Below are 17,730 nucleotides of genomic sequence, written 5' to 3' on the forward strand. Positions count from 1 at the left end.
AATCAAAATGCAGCGGCATAACAAGGGGTTAAATGTCTCTGGTCCATCCCGTGGAGAGGCATGTGTTTGTGTTTTAGAAATTTCTGAACAGATTGAGGCTGGGAAGATGTTGTGAAACCGAATTCTGAGAATAAAGATATTTTTATTATTAAAGTGGGATTTGCTGAAGGAGAGAAAGATTGAGGACAGAGGTTTCATGAAATAAACCCTTAATCTTCCTGGAGAGGGTGAGAGAGCCCCCCAGGAGCAGAGGGTGGGGGCACCAAAGGCAGATGAAGTCACGAGAATTGGGGAGTGGGGGCGAAGTGACAGTGGGTGCCCTGTGTGGGAGGAGGCAAGGCCTAGAGGCATGATTGAGGCAGGACTGATGGTCCCTTTCTTTCTCCTGGCTGGGTGAAAAGAATGTGTATTTCTGTCATCTGAGCCTTGGGCTTTCACAGTTGAAAAATGCTTTGTTTTCAGCCTCTCAATCATAACCTGCATGTTTCAGGACTGCCTTCCCCTTAGGATTCTATGTAAATAGGGGAAATGGTTCTTAGAAAACACACAATTGTAACCAGTCTTGCACTGGGGCACATTAAGGCCATATGGCTCTTGTAACCAAGTCACCTGGGTCTTTAATACTGGTGCTGCCTCATTATGTGACAGTCTTGTGAATTTCAGGGCATGTCTGCTGTAACACTGCTTTGTATTATCCCAGTATCAGCACTGATACTTCTCAGACTCCTGTCTCTAATATTAATAGCACAGTGCTATACTGTTTGGTCTTGTTGGGGAGGAAGAAGTTTTCTTCAACCCTCTGAGGGCCCCTGGCTGGATCTGAAGATGAAGCTCACAATGACACATGAATAGGGAAAAAGCAGACACATTTTATTGAATCTTTACATATGTAGCCTACACAAGGCAACTAAGTCCTCAATAAGTGACCAGAGCAGAAAGCTTTTATACCTTTTAGGCAAACAATACATTTATGGACAACAACAATACAAAGGGGTTTGGAATAGGGGTAGTAAATGAGGAAGACATAACTAAGGTGAGAAGGATTAGTTGAACTCGGTTTGTTTGCCAGTTCCACTCTGGGTTGATCAGAGTGTGTCTCCAGTGAAAGGAGAATTTATTTCCTCCCTTTAGACAGGAAAGGGGGAGCTTTTTCCTACACTTACTTCTTAACTGCCTTCAACTCAAAATAATTTTATGTCTAAGAGGCATATATTGGGGTGACATACTCTGGTTTCCATTGGCCTTTTTCATCATTTATTAAATTTAACTTTTGGAGTAATAGATTTTTGGAGCCTATTTTCCCACATTAGCACAAATATAAGTTTCGAATGGATGTGTGGATGATATTGTTATAACTTATAACACATGCTGTAATTAACAGTAAATCTTAAAATAAGAGGATAATATCTACCAAAATCAGGGGCTTCCCAGGTAGCTCAGTGGTAAAGAATCTTCCTGCCAAACAGGAGATGCAGGAGACTTAGATTCAATCCCTGGGTCAGGAGGATCCCCTGGAGGAGGACAGGGCAACCCACTCTAGTGTTCTTGCCTGGAGAATCCCATGGACAGAGGAGTCTGGTAGAGCTATAGTCTGTGGGGTTGCAAAAGACCTGGACATGACTTAGCTACTAAACAACAACAATCTACCAAAATCAGATGGAGAAGTTCAACTGCATGTAAAAAGCAGGGTAGTCTGCCTAATACTAACAATGGATGCATGGTATACTGACAAAGTTGTGGATAGTACATTACAGAATATATTATGGTCTAGGATCAAAACTTACAGTTTACTTACTTGATCCAGCAATTTAAAAACTGTGTTTCTTGACTATTTTTTAATTTGAAGAGATCTGCATTACTTAACATTTTGCTAGGAAATATTATTGAGATCATTGTTGTTTAGTTGCTCAGTCACATCTGATTCTTTTGTGACCCCATGGACTGTAGCCCACCAGGGTCCCCTGTCCACAGGATTTCCCAGGCAGTAATACATATGACCATTATATCTACTACTGCAGGCAGGAATCCCTTAGAAGAAATGGAGTAGCCATCATGGTCAACAAAAGAGTCCGAAATGCAGTACTTGGATGCAATCTCAAAAACGACAGAATGATCTCTGTTCGTTTCCAAGGCAAACCATTCAATATCACAGTAATCCAAGTCTATGCCCCAACCAGTAATGCTGAAGAAGCTGAAGTTGAATGGTTCTATGAAGACCTACAAGACTTTTTAGAACTAACACCCCAAAAAGATGTCCTTTTCATTATAGGGGACTGGAATGCAAAAGTAGGAAGTCAGGAAACACCTGGAGTAACAGGCAAATTTGGCCTTGGAATGCGGAATGAAGCAGGGCAAAGATTAATAGAGTTTTGCCAAGAGAACGCACTGGTCATAGCAAACACCCTCTTCCAACAACACAAGAGAAGACTCTACACATGGACATCACCAGATGGTCAACACCGAAATCAGATTGATTATATTCTTTGCAGCCAAAGATGGAGAAGCTCTATACAGTCAGCAAAAAATAAGACCGGGAGCTGACTGTGGCTCAGATCATGAACTCCTCATTGCCAAATTCAGACTTAAATTGAAGAACATAGGGAAAACCACTAGACCATTCAGGTATGACCTAAATCAAATCCCTTATGATTATACAGTGGAAGTGAGAAATAGATTTAAGGGCCTAGATCTGACAGAGTGCCTGCTGAACTATGGAATGAAGTTCGTAACATTGTACAGGAGTCAGGAATCAAGACCATTCCTATGGAAAAGAAATGCAAAAAAGCAAAATGGCTGTCTGGGGAGGCCTTACAAATAGCTGTGAAAAGAAGAGAAGTGAAAAGCAAAGGAGAAGGAAAGATACAAGTATCTGAATGCAGAGTTCCAAAGAATAGCAAGAAGAGATAAGAAAGCCTTCCTCAGCAATCGATGCAAAGAAATAGAGGAAAACAACAGAATGGGAAAGACTAGAGATCTCTTCAAGAAAATTAGAGATACCAAGGGAACATTTCATGCAAAGATGGGCTCCATAAAGGACAGAAATGGTATGGACCTAACAGAAGCAGAAGATATTAAGAAGAGGTGGCAAGAATACACAGAAGAGCTGTGCAAAAAAGATCTTCATGACCAAGATAATAACGATGGTATGATCACTCACCTAGAGCCAGACATCCTGGAATGTGAAGTCAAGTGGGCCTTAGAAAGCTCACTACAAACAAAGCTAGTGGAGGTGATGGAATTCCAGTTGAGCTGTTTCAAATCCTGAAAGATGATGCTGTGAAAGTGCTGCACTCAATATGCCAGCAAATTTGGAAAACTCAGCAGTGGAAAAGGTCAGTTTTCCACAAGACTGGAAAAGGTCAGTTTTCATTCCAATCCCAAAGAAAGGAAATGCAAAAGAATGCGCAAATTACCGCACAATTGCACTCATCTCACACGCTAGTAAAGTAATGCTCAAAATTCTTCAAGCCAGGCTTCAGCAATACATGAACCGTGAACTTCCTGATGTTCAAGCTGGTTTCAGAAAAGGCAGAGGAACCAGAGATCAAATTGCCAACATCTGCTGGATCATGGAAAAAAGCAAGAGAGTTCCAGAATAACATCTATTTCTGCTTTATTGACTATGCCAAAGCCTTTGACTGTGTGGATCACAATCAACTGTGGAAAATTCTGAAAGAGATGGGAATACCAGACCACCTGACCTGCCTCTTGAGAAGTCTGTATGCAGGTCAGGTAGCAACAGTTAGACCTGGACATGGAACAACAGTCTGGTTCCAAATAGGAAAAGGAGTATGTCAAAGGCTATATATTGTCACCCTGCTTATGTAACTTATATACAGAGTACATCATGAGAAACGCTGGGCTGGAAGAAGCACAAGCTGGAATCAAGATTGCCGGGAGAAATATCAATAACCTCAGATAAGCAGATGACACCACCCTTAAGGCAGAAAGTGAAGAGGAACTAAAGAGCCTCTTGATGAAAGTGAAAGAGGAGAGTGAAAAAGTTGGCTGAAAGCTCAACATTCAGAAACAAAGATCATGGCCTCTGGTCCCATCACTTCATGGGGAATAGATGGGGAAACAGTGGAAACAGTGTCAGACTTTATTTTGGGGGGCTCCAAAATCACTGCAGATGGTGACTGCAGCCATGAAATTAAGACGCTTACTTATTGGAAGGAAAGTTATGACCAACCTAGATAGCATATTCAAAAGCAGAGATATTACTTTGCCAACAAAGGTCTGTCTAGTCAAGGCTATGGTTTTTCCAGTGGTCATGTATGGATGTGAGTTTGGACTGCGAAGAAAACTGAGTGCCAAAGAATTGATGCATTTGAAGTGTGGTGTTGGAGAAGACTCTTGAGAGTCCCTTGGACTGCAAGAAGATCCAACCAGTCCATTCTGAAGGAGTTCAGCCCTGGGATTTCTTTGGAAGGAATGATGCTAAAGCTGAAACTCCAGTACTTTGGCCACTTCATGCGAAGAGCTGAGTCATTGGAAAAGACTCTGATGCTGGGAGGGATTGGGGGCAGGAGGAGAAGGGGACGACTGAGGATGAGATGGCTGGATGGCATCACTGAGTCAATGGACATGAGTCTGAGTGAACTCCGGGAGTTGGTGATGGACAGGGAAGCCTGGCATGCTGCGATTCATGGGGTCGCAAAGAATTGGACACAAATGAGCGACTGAACTGAACTGAATACTGGAGTGGGTTGCCCTTTCCTTCTCCGGTGGATCTTCTGGACTCAGGGATTGAATCTGTGTCTCCTAAATTGGCAGGAGGATTCTTTACCATTGAGCCTCCCGGGAAGCCCATTGAGATCATTCAGTTCAGTTCAGTTCAGTCACTCAGTCGTGTCCGACTCTTTGCGACTCCATTACATCCAGCTACTTGGTATATGAGTAGTTAAGATTCACATAGTGATAGCAGTGCAGTATTACAGGCACGGAGGTCAGAGACTGAGCAAACCCAGGTTCACTGCAGACAAGTTGTTCTAAATAAATGTCCAAGTTCAATGGAGAGGATAGAGAATTTTCAAGCCATATCCCCTGTCTTCTGTTCCTTTAGTGTTGGTAGCCAGTTTTCTTGTATACTTCAGTTCAGTTCAGTCACTCAGTCATGTCCAATTCTTTGCGACCCCATGAATCGCAGCACGCCAGGCCTCTCTGTCCATCACCAACTCCCGGAGTTCACTCAAACTCACATCCATCGAGTCTTGTATACTTACATCTCCCTAAAGCTGAACCTCTCTCCCATGGCTGCCATTAAGTAATTTTATTTATTGACCTGTTGTTATGGTCCTGCTCCTTTTCTCCAATCACCTGACCTCATCCTTCTAATTGCATTCTGGTGCTTTGCAAGTTTTCCTTGGGGAACTCCATTTCTAATGAGGACCTTTAAACCACACACACTGGAAGCTCGCTGTAGAAGAATATTGACTCAAGAAAACCACCTGTCAGCTCAGCAGCTGACCACCCAACCTTCATGCATCCTGCCAGCCGGAAAATGAGACATGCCCCTTGGTACAATTCTAAATTTACTTCCTTACCAGTGATTCTGGGATCCCGGTTGTTCACAAGTGATTTTGAAAATGATTGGGTGTCTTAGCTCAGGCTGTCATAACAGAATACCAGCAACTGGGCAGCTGAAAGGACAGAGATGTATTTCTCACAGTCCTGGAGTCTAGGATGTCTGAGACCAAGGTGCTGGTTTGATTCCATTTAAGGGCACTGTTCCTGGCTTACAGATGGCCACCTTCTTTCTGGGTCTTATGGTGTCCCTTATTCTTTTCATGAACACACTGATTCCATAATCAGGGCTGCACTCTCATGACCTCAACTAAATCTAATTACCTCCCTAAGTTCCCACCCCCAGATACCATCATGTGGGCGTTTAGAGCTTCAGCTTATGAATTGGGGGAGCTCAAACATTCGATCTGTCAGAATGGCCTTTTTGAAATGTATGCTAGAGGAGATTTTTGCAAAGTATAAAAACTTACAAACTTTAAGGTATTTTTATCAGTATTGTTACATTTTTTTATTGGCAAGTTTTAAAACTTTTCCCCAGTTCCTTGGTTTCCAAGGAAACTGCATTCTTTCTGAGCACTGTTCAGAAAAATAAATCCCTGGTGCAATTTGGAATTTAAGAAGTGAAATATTAAATGGGCAGAAAATTGAGACCCTGACCCTACCTAGCACAGGAGTATCTTACACTTCAATTCCGATGCTTCACATCATGTTTTTTTAGTTTTATTTATTTATTTGGCTGTACTGGGCCTTAGTTGTGGCACATGGGATCTGTGCTGGGACACATGGAGGCTTTTAGTTACGGCATGTGAGTGAGCTCTTAGTTGTGGCATGTGGGCTCTAGTTCCCTGACCAGGGATTGAACCTGGACCCCAGCATTATGAGCATGAAATCTCAGTCATTGACCAGTAGGGAAGTCCTTGCTTCAGATCTTACTGCATTGCTGAACTATCACAGAGAAAATATTATTCAATAGCTATTAATACCTCACATCCCATTGCAGAGAAGAGGACTTTGAAAGACTAGAAAGCAGGAAAGATCAGTTTGGAGGGAGAGAAGAGGTCTGGCAAAGTACAGGTTATGGGGTGCCAAGGGTGGGGGTCGGGGTGGGGAGCATTGTTGCCTAAGGCCTTCAGGCACCTTGCAGAGCACGTGAGTAGCAGCCCAGTGGTAGAACACTAGCTCAGCGCCCTTACTGAAGGTGAGCTGATGTAGGGGGTGAGGAGGGGCACAGTCAAGGCAGACTTTTCCTCCTGCACCGCTAATGACGCCTTGATTGGCACCAGCTGCACAGGGTGGCTGGCACCTAGTGGGCTCCCAGTACACATAGAACGAATGATGAATAAATGACCTGGTGAAGTGAATTCCCTCCAGGTGAATGCACCCAAGTTCACCCTACCCCTGGCATCAACACATCTCCTGCAATACATTCTTGGACTCTGCAGAGTGTTTGCATTGAAGCTCAGTGGGAAGAAGAGTCTGGAAAAAAGGGAAGAGTGGTGAGAACTAGATGTGAGTTGCTGAGATGGAGTGTGAGTGTCCTGGGATTCGGGTTTACCCAGGGATGGGTCATTTAGACAGCGCAGTTGTCCAGCTGTACTTACTCCCCTGTTGTTTCTGTTTCTTTTCACTCTTTGAATTGCTTTTTTATTTTTCCAGGGTGCCTTTCTCTTTTATCTAGATTGCTCAGTTTGCTTTGGAATGAGACATTATCCAAGCTCAATATGGCTCGGACTGATTATAAGTAATGGGAGAGACTCATACACAGGCCTTTTATAGCTGCAATTTTGTTTTATTAGTTCTTTAAAAAAGAACATTTCAGTGGCTCAGTTATTGAACATTAATTGCCTTGACTTGCAGAAAATGAATCATAGCTTCATGTGTTGGTGTATGTGTGTGTTACTGCTGGTGCCTGTCTTTTAAAGATGTAAAAGTTATTTGTGAAACTTTCATGATTTTGGTATTTCAAATATATCTTTTTCATTTTATTTTTGGGAAATTTGTTTTTCTTTTATTAAATAGTGCTAATAAATCCATTGAAGCTAATTTCCAAGATGGCTTAATTATTTGAACAAAACACTTTTTCTTTGAGAATCCTATAGTCTAAGAATTTGAAGGCAGAGGTGTTGAATTGTTTCTGTTCAGGATTTTGCAGTTCTGTTACTTTGTGAAACTCAGAGCAGCATCAAATATCAGAGCTGAAAGGGACTCTGGAGGTTGTCCACCAAGGCCTTTTGACCTTTGGTGACCTAGGTCCCCTTTTGATAAATACCAAAAAATAGTTAATGCAATAAAATGGAATATTCTCTCCCCCAAACCCAATTAAAACAATATACTGGAGTGTCATTTTTCTATCTTTTTGTAATTCAGAAGTGGCTTTGATGTTCTGATGCATCTGAGGGAATGATTGACTAGATTAACTCCCTTATTTCATAGATGAAAAGACTGAGGTGCAAAGGTTCCCAGAGTTTTCATCTTCTCAGCATCTTAAGAGCAGATCTGGGTCAAGAACCCAGACATCCTGTTGGCTGCTTGCTGTTTTGCCTACAAACACCCCCTCCCACCGCCCAGATCTTTAAGGCTACACTCACATGTGAGGTGGGCCCCTCCCCAGTGTTGTCTCCCTGTCACTGATGATTCTGGAAGGTTATTCTGACTTAATGTTGTCCCAGCATGATGGAAAAAAAGGCCAAGAGAGACTTCTCAGGCCTGCCTAGCCACAGGTCCTAGTGTGTTTTTATTCACTTTCTTTCCTTCTAGACCATCTGTACCATCATGACATAAAACGCTTTCCTGGTATAACTTCTGGGGAACAAGGAGACAACATTTAAATCTGAAAATAGATTCATTTTTGAAATAAAATTTTAGTCTTTCACCATACTGATAGGTCTTATTGATAGTTTTCCCTGAACAATTCAATGTGTCTTCTTAAATGTATACTGATTTGGGGACCTCCCTCATGGTCCACGCTCCCAATGCAGGGGGCCCAGGTTTGATTCCTGGTCAGGGAAGTAGGTCCCACATGCCACAAGACTGAAGATCCTGTGTGCTGCAACTGAGACCCAGTCAAAAAGATAAATATTTTTTTAAATAAATAAAACATTTAAAAAAAAAACAAAACTTATACTGATTTGTTCTTTGTTTTTTATTAACAGTGTATCTGGTGGAGAGCTGTTTGACCGGATAGTGGAGAAAGGATTTTACACAGAGAAAGACGCTAGCACTCTGATCCGCCAGGTCTTGGATGCAGTCTACTATCTCCATAGAATGGGTATTGTCCACAGAGACCTCAAGGTGAGGCCATCACTTAGCAACACTCTCCAACTGCTTTCCAGCCCACAATGAACTGTCAGGAGAGGATCGGCTCCAGAGGAGGGATGAGGTTGCCTTGGTTTGGAATGGTGGGCTTTGCCTACTGTTAGTTGTCAGGGCCTTTGGGGCCCAGAAGTGGCTTGAAAGATGATGAAAATCAATGGGGCTGGCCATTGTTTGAGACATTTAATAACCATTATGCACCAAAAGGTCCATGGGAGAGGTAGGTTGTGTATTGGTTCAGGCTTGTCTAAAGAGTAATTATGTTCAAGACATAGAGGCCATGAAGACCCTTTGCCCAGTGCAGTTCTCCACTCTTTTCCCAATTCCGGCCCTGCTTCAGCACAACCCACTACATGGGGGGGAAACAAAGGGAGCGGCGTAGAGGGATGAGATGAGAGAGAAAGGGTTAGATCAGGGAAGACAGATTAAATGACCTGCAAGTACAGCCTTCTCCCTGTGGCCTGGCTGTTCCATTCGTATCTTTTCCCTACAATATTTAGGAATACTCGCTGTTTACTAATAGCATTGAAGGATCTGGGCCTCGGTCACCCTGGCTCAAAGGTCCCAGTAGATGCCAAAGGGTTGGTATCCTAGTACCAAGAGTAAGGATCACACATACCAATTTGAGGAACAGAAAAAATTGGTGTAATTGACCCGAAACTATAAAGTGGCTTCATTCTACAGTAGGTCCAGGCCCAGCCCCCAGGGTTCACTGACCGGTCAAGATGGAAGCCCTACCCATTAGGCATATGCACCACTCCTGTCAGAAATACAGGGATTACATGTACTGAAGCCGTGATGTTCACGACTATGGGCAATCTAAATCAATGTAAAGAATAAATCATAAACATGTGAAAACAGATTGTTAACATCTGCCCATTGTCTGGTACTGGGGGTCAGGGTGTAAAATGGTATAGCTTTTTCTTTCATAGGGACTCACTGTAAAATTTGTTCTTCTTTTCTCCATGTTAATCTTTTCCCAGTGACTGGAGTAGTGGCTCCCAAATGTTAGCCTACATCAGACTTGTCTGCATTTGTGCAAGCTAAGTCCGACTCTGTGCCACCCCACAGACTGTAGCCCGCCAGGCTCCTTTGTCCATGGGATTCTCCAGGCAAGAATACTGGAGTGGGTTGCCCTGCCCTCCTCCAGGGGATCTTCCTGACCCAGGGGTTGAACCTGCATCTCTTATGTCTCCTGCATTGGCAGGCAGGTTCTTTACCACTAGCGAAGACTTATCTGCAGAGGTGGTGGAAAACAGATTCCTGGCCCTCCCCCGGAGGTTCTGACCCTGCAGGTCTGCAGCAGGGCTTGGGAACTTGCATTTCTAAGGGGTTTACAGGTGATACTGATGTTGGCCTGGGAATCACACTTGGAGAACCACTGGATGAGGGTATTTGAGGACATTGATGGTGTTCTTACAGCCTTTGTAGGCTTCTTGATGGGTGAAATGGGCTGTGAGCACAAGTAGGTAATCTTCAGGACCTTGAGGATCCTTCAGAGGGCCAGGTGAGGGCTCGGTAAGGCCACATGGCACCTCCAAGCCAAGCAGTGGAGCCTTCTCTGCTCACTTGTGTTCTCACCAAATGCCGATTCTGTGTTCTAGACCTCAGCAGGCAGCTCTTCCTAAACAAGTTAGCTTGGTGACCATGAAGATGTGATATGATGGGCAAGTTATCTGTACTCTCTGGAAATCCAGCCTAAGCAGATAGGCCATTTCCTAGATGGACAATGTCTATTTCCCCTTAGAAAGACAGATTGGCTGCATGGGAGACAGGGGATTTTATATGCAGGTAATGCTTTTGGAGAAGTACATACGTCTCCCAGCTGGTAGAGCTTTAAGATCACTAGGCTTATCACTGTGGCAAGAACATTACCATTTTAAGGCAATTTTGTGATCTCTTTACAGAGGCACAAGTAAATCCTATGTATGTGGAGGAAGTTGGGATTCAGAAATTAAACTTTCATAAACCTCTAAAAAACTTACCTTTGTGATCTAGGCCAGGGAAATAGAGAGTTTTACGGTTGGGTTAATTTAAGACTAGGCAGCTTCCCTGGTGGCTCAGTGTTGAAGAATCTGCCTGCCAGTGAAGGAGACACAGACTTGATCCCCGATCCAGGAAGATCCCACATGCTACGGAGCAACGAAGCCCGTGCCCCAGAACTGCTGATCCTGAGTGCCACAGCCTGAGGCGCCCTTGCGCCTTAGAGCCCCACACTCTGCACGAAGAGAAGCCACCTCAGTGAGAAGCCCACACGTTGCAACTAGAGAATAGTCCTCCTTGCAGCAACTGGAGAAAAGCCCGTGTAGCATCTTTTTTAAAAAGATTAGAGCACAACTTAGGATACTACTCAGCCCCCACATATGAGCATACCTCTTTCTCCCTTCACAAAGGCATTCCTGTGTCTTCTTGCCCCAGAAAGCTACGGAAGATCCTCAGTTGCCCTTTTTTCAAAGCAAGAGAAGTGTCCTTGCTGCCTCCTCCTATTGGGGAGGGGCTGCACTGTTGGCCTTTGGAGCTGGATCATTCTTTGTTGGGGGAGGTTGTCCCATGCACGGGGACATGTTTGGCAGCATCCCTGGTCCTTGCCCATGAGACGCCTGTACCACTCCTAAAGTTTAGATCACCAGAAATGTCTCTCTTGGCATTGCCAGGTGTTCCCTTGGGGGGCGAAAGATATCACTGGATTAGGAGTATGATTGTATGTAACATGAACTCTACAGGAAATGTTGATTCAGATCTTTTAAAAACTTAACATGAACAAGGGTTGGAATTGACATCCCAAGTCATGTGTTGGCCACCAGTTGTCTTGCAAACATTCCATAAAATGCAGAAAAAAATAATCTTTTAGGTGAGTCCTGGGCCTTGTAGGACCCCAGGCAGGATTGTAAGATCCCCTCTGTCCCCCCATCACCCACAGCCCTCCTTCTGCCAGCCAGGGGCCCCCACCCACATTATCCCTGAGCCCATCTTCTCTCCCACTTTTCTTCTCTGTTCCCCCTACTTCCCCCTCCATCGAGAAAAGTCTTGCTGTCATTGCTAAATCTTGAGACAAGTAAAAGTATTGACCTAACCTGAGGATGACCAGCTGAGTGAATCCTCATCAGTAGTTGCCCTTCAGAAAAGCCATTTATTGATCTAGGTGCATCTCCTGTAGGAATAAGGTGTAAGGAGAGATTCTGGGCTCTTAGGCCATCCTCCTGCCTGGATGCAACCTTGTCTAGGAGCATGAGATCCTTTACAGCTGCAGAAGCACTGTCAGGGATTGGAAGTTTCAAAATCAGGAACTTAAATCTTTCTGCCCCCATGATTGGATTCTTAACTCTTCACCAAACGCTAATCCCTAAGCGTTCAGAGAAGCTGCCTGCACTGTTTGGTTAGATTGTTTCCCTCTGCTTTCTGAGCATTGTTGCCACTATTGATTGGCCCATTTTATTCTAGTTTAAAACTCACTGAAAACATCCACAAACATGCATTTGATTTTCTTCTAATCTCATGCTTTGTCCACAGGATTCATGTCCCTGTGGTTGATAAATGCTGTTCCTTTTTAGCTTGTTATTTTGGGTGAAGGGTAGTATTTTGGTGGGATTCTGTTAAAGGAAAAACAAATTGGTTCTGACAGATGTTCAAATGGTAAGGAATGTTTTATTCAAGACTCCTGCAAGAGGGACATCGCATTAGGGGAGAGAGCTGGGCTCCACTTCAAGTTCAGCAAGGACACATGAGGATGTATAACCGTTGAACAGAGCGAAGGGTCATGGATGGAAATTTACTAAGAGGAGATGGCAAGGGTAGAGGAGTTCTCGCTCAACAGCTCCTTAGGGCTCCATAAGCCCTTCCCCCATTTTTTGCCAGGAACACCCAAGTTCCCCAATTTCCAGAAGATGCCATGCAGATGAGGTTTCATCATCTCCCAGTTTGCCCCAGGGTTGTCACCCTTAAGCCCCTCCCACATAGATACCACGAAGGTGCCACTGACGTGCAGATCTGGAGTGGAGACAAAGTTATAATCAAACCTTTGCTGCATGTGGGGAATTACTGCTTCCTGAACTCTGATATTTACAGTTGGGGAAGCACAGGAGGCGCCGTCACTCCGTGTTATACAGAAACACAAGCAGAGGCTTCGAGTTCTTGAGGACACATGGCCAGAAAGTTCTGGATCCTCCACATCAGTGCATTCCAGGATGACCTCCCTCTGCTTCCCAGGTGTCAGCTGGCTCAGGAAAGGGGGGTGTGCAGTGCATGGGCAGAGCTGCACGACTCAGGAGGGTTCCGAGATCCGGGAGAGAGACCCTTAGGTCAGAGGCAGGCTGCTGACAAGGGCCAGGAAAAAAGAAACCACAGAACACCTGTATCCTTTCTGGAAATCTCCTTTCCCCTAACCCAGCAAATGAATCAACAAGTCTGGAAGGCATCTACTTTCTAGTTGCTCCAGTATATACTTCATTTGTTTTAATTAGAGAAAATACTAATAAAGGAAATGGACTCACATTTCTTGATAATCCATAAATGCCCCAATACTAGGTAAGGCCCCCACATTGCTTTCATTAAACACTGCTTTTCTCCAGGTATTTACTGTGTGTAAAGTTCAAGTCTGCCCTTCCACTGTCATTAAGTTTTGGTGAGTTGGTGAGGCTTCCACAACTAACCCAGCTCTCAACATAGTTTATAAATTTTTTTTTCCCTACTTTTCTTTCTAGCCTGAGAACCTGTTGTACTACAGCCAAGATGAGGAGTCCAAAATCATGATCAGTGACTTTGGATTGTCCAAAATGGAAGGCAAAGGAGACGTGATGTCCACAGCGTGTGGGACCCCAGGCTATGTCGGTAAGGACGTTGCATGCTGTATTTCCCCATTTGTCAGCCCGATCGCTTGTCTTTAGCTTTTGAGCCTGGCACCTGCCTTCGTTTCCCTTGAGGGAGTAATAAAAAGATTGAGAGACCCTGGAACAAGCTTCAAGGGATGTGGTTTCCCCTGAAACCTTCCCCTGAAATCCTGTTTGATTTGGGAGTGGGCCTGCGTGGAGGGCAGGAATTGATTTGGGTCAGTTCCCTGTTTCTAAGACCAGAAATACAGCACATGTATCTATGTTTTCAAATATTTACAGTGACACGTTGAGACAGCGGTAAGGTGCAGACACACGCGAGACATTTAAATGCTGAGATGGGCACAGGTAGAAAGAAAAGATCGATCAGAGGAGTCTGCTTCAAACCTTGGCCAAGTCAGTCTCTTGGGCTATCCGCCAATCCTAACCTGTCCTGGAGAAGCCAAGAATTAAAAATTTTTCCTACAGTCAGAACCCCGGATCCTTTGTCCCAAACGCAGCAGAATGCAGAAAAGGTTGTGGCAGATCTGAGCACTCAAATACCGAGAGTCCTCTTCCATCTTCTGGGGGCCTGGAGAAAGGCCGCTGGAGCTGTGGATGAAGTTCGACTTCATTTACAGGACTGTATTCATTCCTCCAGCAAATGTACACTCAGGTGCATGCTATGTGCTCGATGCTGTCCTAGGCACTAGGGTGAAGACCGTGAATATAGATGGGGCACCTGCCCTCACGGAGCTGACGTTTTAGTTGGGAGGGACAGACAGCAAAGAAACAGGTGAACAGAGGCGTTCCAGACCTTGCATGCTATGAAGAAGATATAAACAGGGGTATGAGACAGAGTGACAAGTGTGAGGAAGAGTTGGAATGGCTACGGGGGCAGGAGGAGACCTGGGCACTGGCCTTCATGACGGGAAGCAGCCCCAGCCACGGGAAGGTTAGGAGACAGTGTTCCGAGTGGAGGTGTAAGCTGGTGCTGCGGAGAGAGTGCAAGCCGGGAAGGTCTAAGAGCCAGAGAAACGGAAATTGGTAAAGACTTTTGGAAACCAGAGACCAAGGCTGAATTCTCATCATACAAACCATGATGGCTTTTCCTAGTGATGACAGTAAACCTGCCCTTAGGGAGAAGAGGTGAAGTTATATGACCAGCGGCATGTGGCCTTCCCTTATATGAGGGAAGCAGGCCTCATCTAGAGTGAGTGTGGGGCCCCGAGCATTGTGGGAAACTCCGAATGACCTTGGAGGCACTTCAGGGCGCTTCAGGTGCTTGCATAACAATGGGCGTGAAGTCATCCCTGTTCACGTCACAACCGGTGCACTCTTAAAGGAACTTGGGGAGGAAAAAACAGACTTGAGCGGAATAGAGAAAGAAAATGAGGGAATGGGAAGAAGCGACAGACCTGGGAGAAAATCACGATGGTGTAAGTGTGGGCGGGGAGGAAAAGACGTGCTCAGCACCTCTTAGCTCTTGACCGCACCTGGGTTTTGTCCCTGGGTTGTGTATTTGCATTGGACAGGGAAGGGAGAATGTTCTGATCCTTGTTGAGGAGGCTGCACATCTGATGGAGGTGCATGGGAGGGTAAGTTGTCCCTGTTCTAGGATAGAAAAGTGATGGTTTCAGGAAGAGCCTGGACCCCACCAGGAGAACTCAGAATGGTGGCTGTGGTGTGAGATGCGTGGGGAGACACACGTGTATGCCTGGGAGTGGTGCCATGTGTGGAAACGTGGGTGTGTGATGGGTGTGTGTGATGTGTGAGTGTGCAGTGTGTGTGTGTGTAGAATTTCTCCGGTTTAGTCCAAGCCACCAAGCAAGCAGCAAGTAACAATGGATGAGACAGGCTATTCTCATTTCTCTTAAAAGACAGGGAGGGAAGAAGCCTGCTCCAGCTGTGGTGAACTGTAGGCATCAGAAGATGGACAGGCCTGGGAGGTCAAGGGGTCCAGTCTCCTGGCCAGAATGGCCTTGCTGTGTCCCAGTGGGGATGCTGTAGCCGCCCAGCTCCCCTTCGGGACAGCGGGTTCAGATGTCCTGACACAGAATGTGCATATTTACATATGGGTCACATCGTTCTCATATTTGGCTCTGATGTTGGAAAGCTCTAGCACTTTCTAAATCGATTTCTGCTTTTTTGCATTTGGCAGAGCTGCTGGAACTGCAGGCTCTTTGGGTTTCTAAGTGGCTGCCATCCGAGTGGTCTGGTTCTGTTTAGATGTCAGATGCCGACGGGGCTGGGAACTGGGACTGACACTTGGATGTGGCCTTTGCTCTTATCGTCCTACATGGTGGCGAGTGGCGCCATCAGGGGTTCTGTCATCAGATACAGGTTTGCTTTGAGGGAGGAGAGAGAGGAGGAGAACCGTGGGAACGGAGCATTTCTGCTTGTTCATATTTATTAAGCACCAAGACTGCTGAGAGACCTCTTAGAGCAAAGAAGGCGCAACATTGGGGAGCTTGTCTCTGTAGACATGCCTTGGGCAGTGAGCAGCTGAGCTCAGGTTGTTTCTCCTCCACAGTCTGTGTGGCACGCTCCTATTTGACCACCAAAGCCCAGGTTACATAACCCTCTTTTGATCGTTGTCCCAACATCATTCGTCTCCTTTGTCCTCTTAGCTCTTTTCCTTTTTTCTCATGCCCCTGGTCACGTTGCATCTGGGTCCATCTTTATTCGTGTCTCGCCCGTGCTCCAGTAGAGCAGGGGCTGTGCTCTCTGATCTTTACACAGATGCATGTTGAGTAAACACCCAAGCTTATGAACAGTAGTGATTTTTCTTCTCTGTTCCCCTACCATTCATTCAGGGTGCAATTGTTGAATTCCTGTTATGTGTCAGGCACAGTAGTGTAGTGTTAGGAATACAAATATGGGTTAGATAGACAGAGTCTCTGATCTCAAAATGTTCACAGTATTGCGAGAGACAGAGGGCCAACAGGTGAATTGAATCACATTCTGCATCATTCTAGGATTATTTATTTAGTGCCTACCTTCTGTTCTAGGCACTAGGGATGTATCCATAGAAAGAAAAAAGAAATATAAAAATCCGCAATCTCTTGGCACTTATGTTTGAGACAGAGACAGACTGTAGGCTCATAGATGTATTAATTAATATCTTAGATGGTGGTGTGTGCTGTGCAGAAAAATAAAGCAGGAAAGAGAATAGGAAGTGTCTCTCTGTGTGTGTGTGTGTGTGTGTGTGTGTGTGTGTGAGCAGGAAAGAGAACAGGAAGTGTCTCTGGTTATGTAGAGAGAGTGGAGCTAATTCTCAACCTTAAAGAAAAAGTGTTTATCATCCATCACAAAGGTACCAGTTATCACTTTTATACCATCTAGCGACTTTGCTTTTTAAACGAATGGACAACAATGTACAGTCTTTACTATGTGGCCACTGGTTTAAAAGATGCTGACTTTGTTTCTTCATCCAGTTTTGTGGGAGAAGGGGACTTGTATGTACGGTCAGTCCTGCTCCCTCAGAATGATGCTAAATGGGGCTAACAGTGTCGGTGCAAAACTGTAGTTAGTTGTGTATTTGTGATTTTTATCTCTGTTTGTTTGTGATAAATTGTGATAGACAGTTTATCCCTTGTGATAAACTCCAAGGGTTCTTCCCGACCCAGGGATTGAACCTGGGTCTCCCACATGGCAGGCAGATCCTTTACCATCTGAGCCACCAGGGAAGTCCCTGTATGTCTGTTCAGTGACACTTTATTTAATATTATTATTGATTCATTAACGTTGAATTCAGGCCAGCAGCACTGTAACTCATGCCTAAATGAAGTTTATTGAATACACGCTTTCTCTCTAAGGCACACCCAGCCTTCTTGGGCTTGGGAGCCCTGGACAGCACCTTGGCCCTGACACCTGAGGGCTGTTTTTAATAGCGAAGTCAACGAGAGGCACAAAAATGCGGGAAAATGTGGCAGTAACTGGGCCATGAAAACCATGCTGCAGACAGTGTGAGAGGTGAGACAGGAGGATGGAGCGCCGCTGCATGTGCCCCGGCTGGGAGTGAGCGCCGCGGGCAACGCCAGGTTCTGGCCACTCTGGGCAGGTCTGCAGATGAACACAGAAGCAT

General features: G+C 45.0%; 1 protein-coding gene across 3 annotated transcripts in view; it reads left to right on the forward strand.

The window, feature by feature from the left end:
* The window catches only part of CAMK1D (calcium/calmodulin dependent protein kinase ID), a 393,058-nt gene that overhangs the window by 320,902 nt on the left and 54,426 nt on the right, over positions 1–17,730 (forward strand). For all 3 annotated transcript variants that reach the window (XM_069547252.1, XM_069547254.1, XM_069547253.1), the window contains exons 4-5: positions 8,679–8,817; positions 13,539–13,665. In XM_069547252.1, coding sequence (XP_069403353.1) covers positions 8,679–8,817; positions 13,539–13,665 — 266 coding nt within the window. The remainder of the gene's footprint in view (positions 1–8,678; positions 8,818–13,538; positions 13,666–17,730) is intronic.

The sequence above is a fragment of the Ovis canadensis genome, chromosome 13 (assembly GCF_042477335.2).
Source record: "Ovis canadensis isolate MfBH-ARS-UI-01 breed Bighorn chromosome 13, ARS-UI_OviCan_v2, whole genome shotgun sequence".
NCBI lineage: Eukaryota > Metazoa > Chordata > Mammalia > Artiodactyla > Bovidae > Ovis > Ovis canadensis.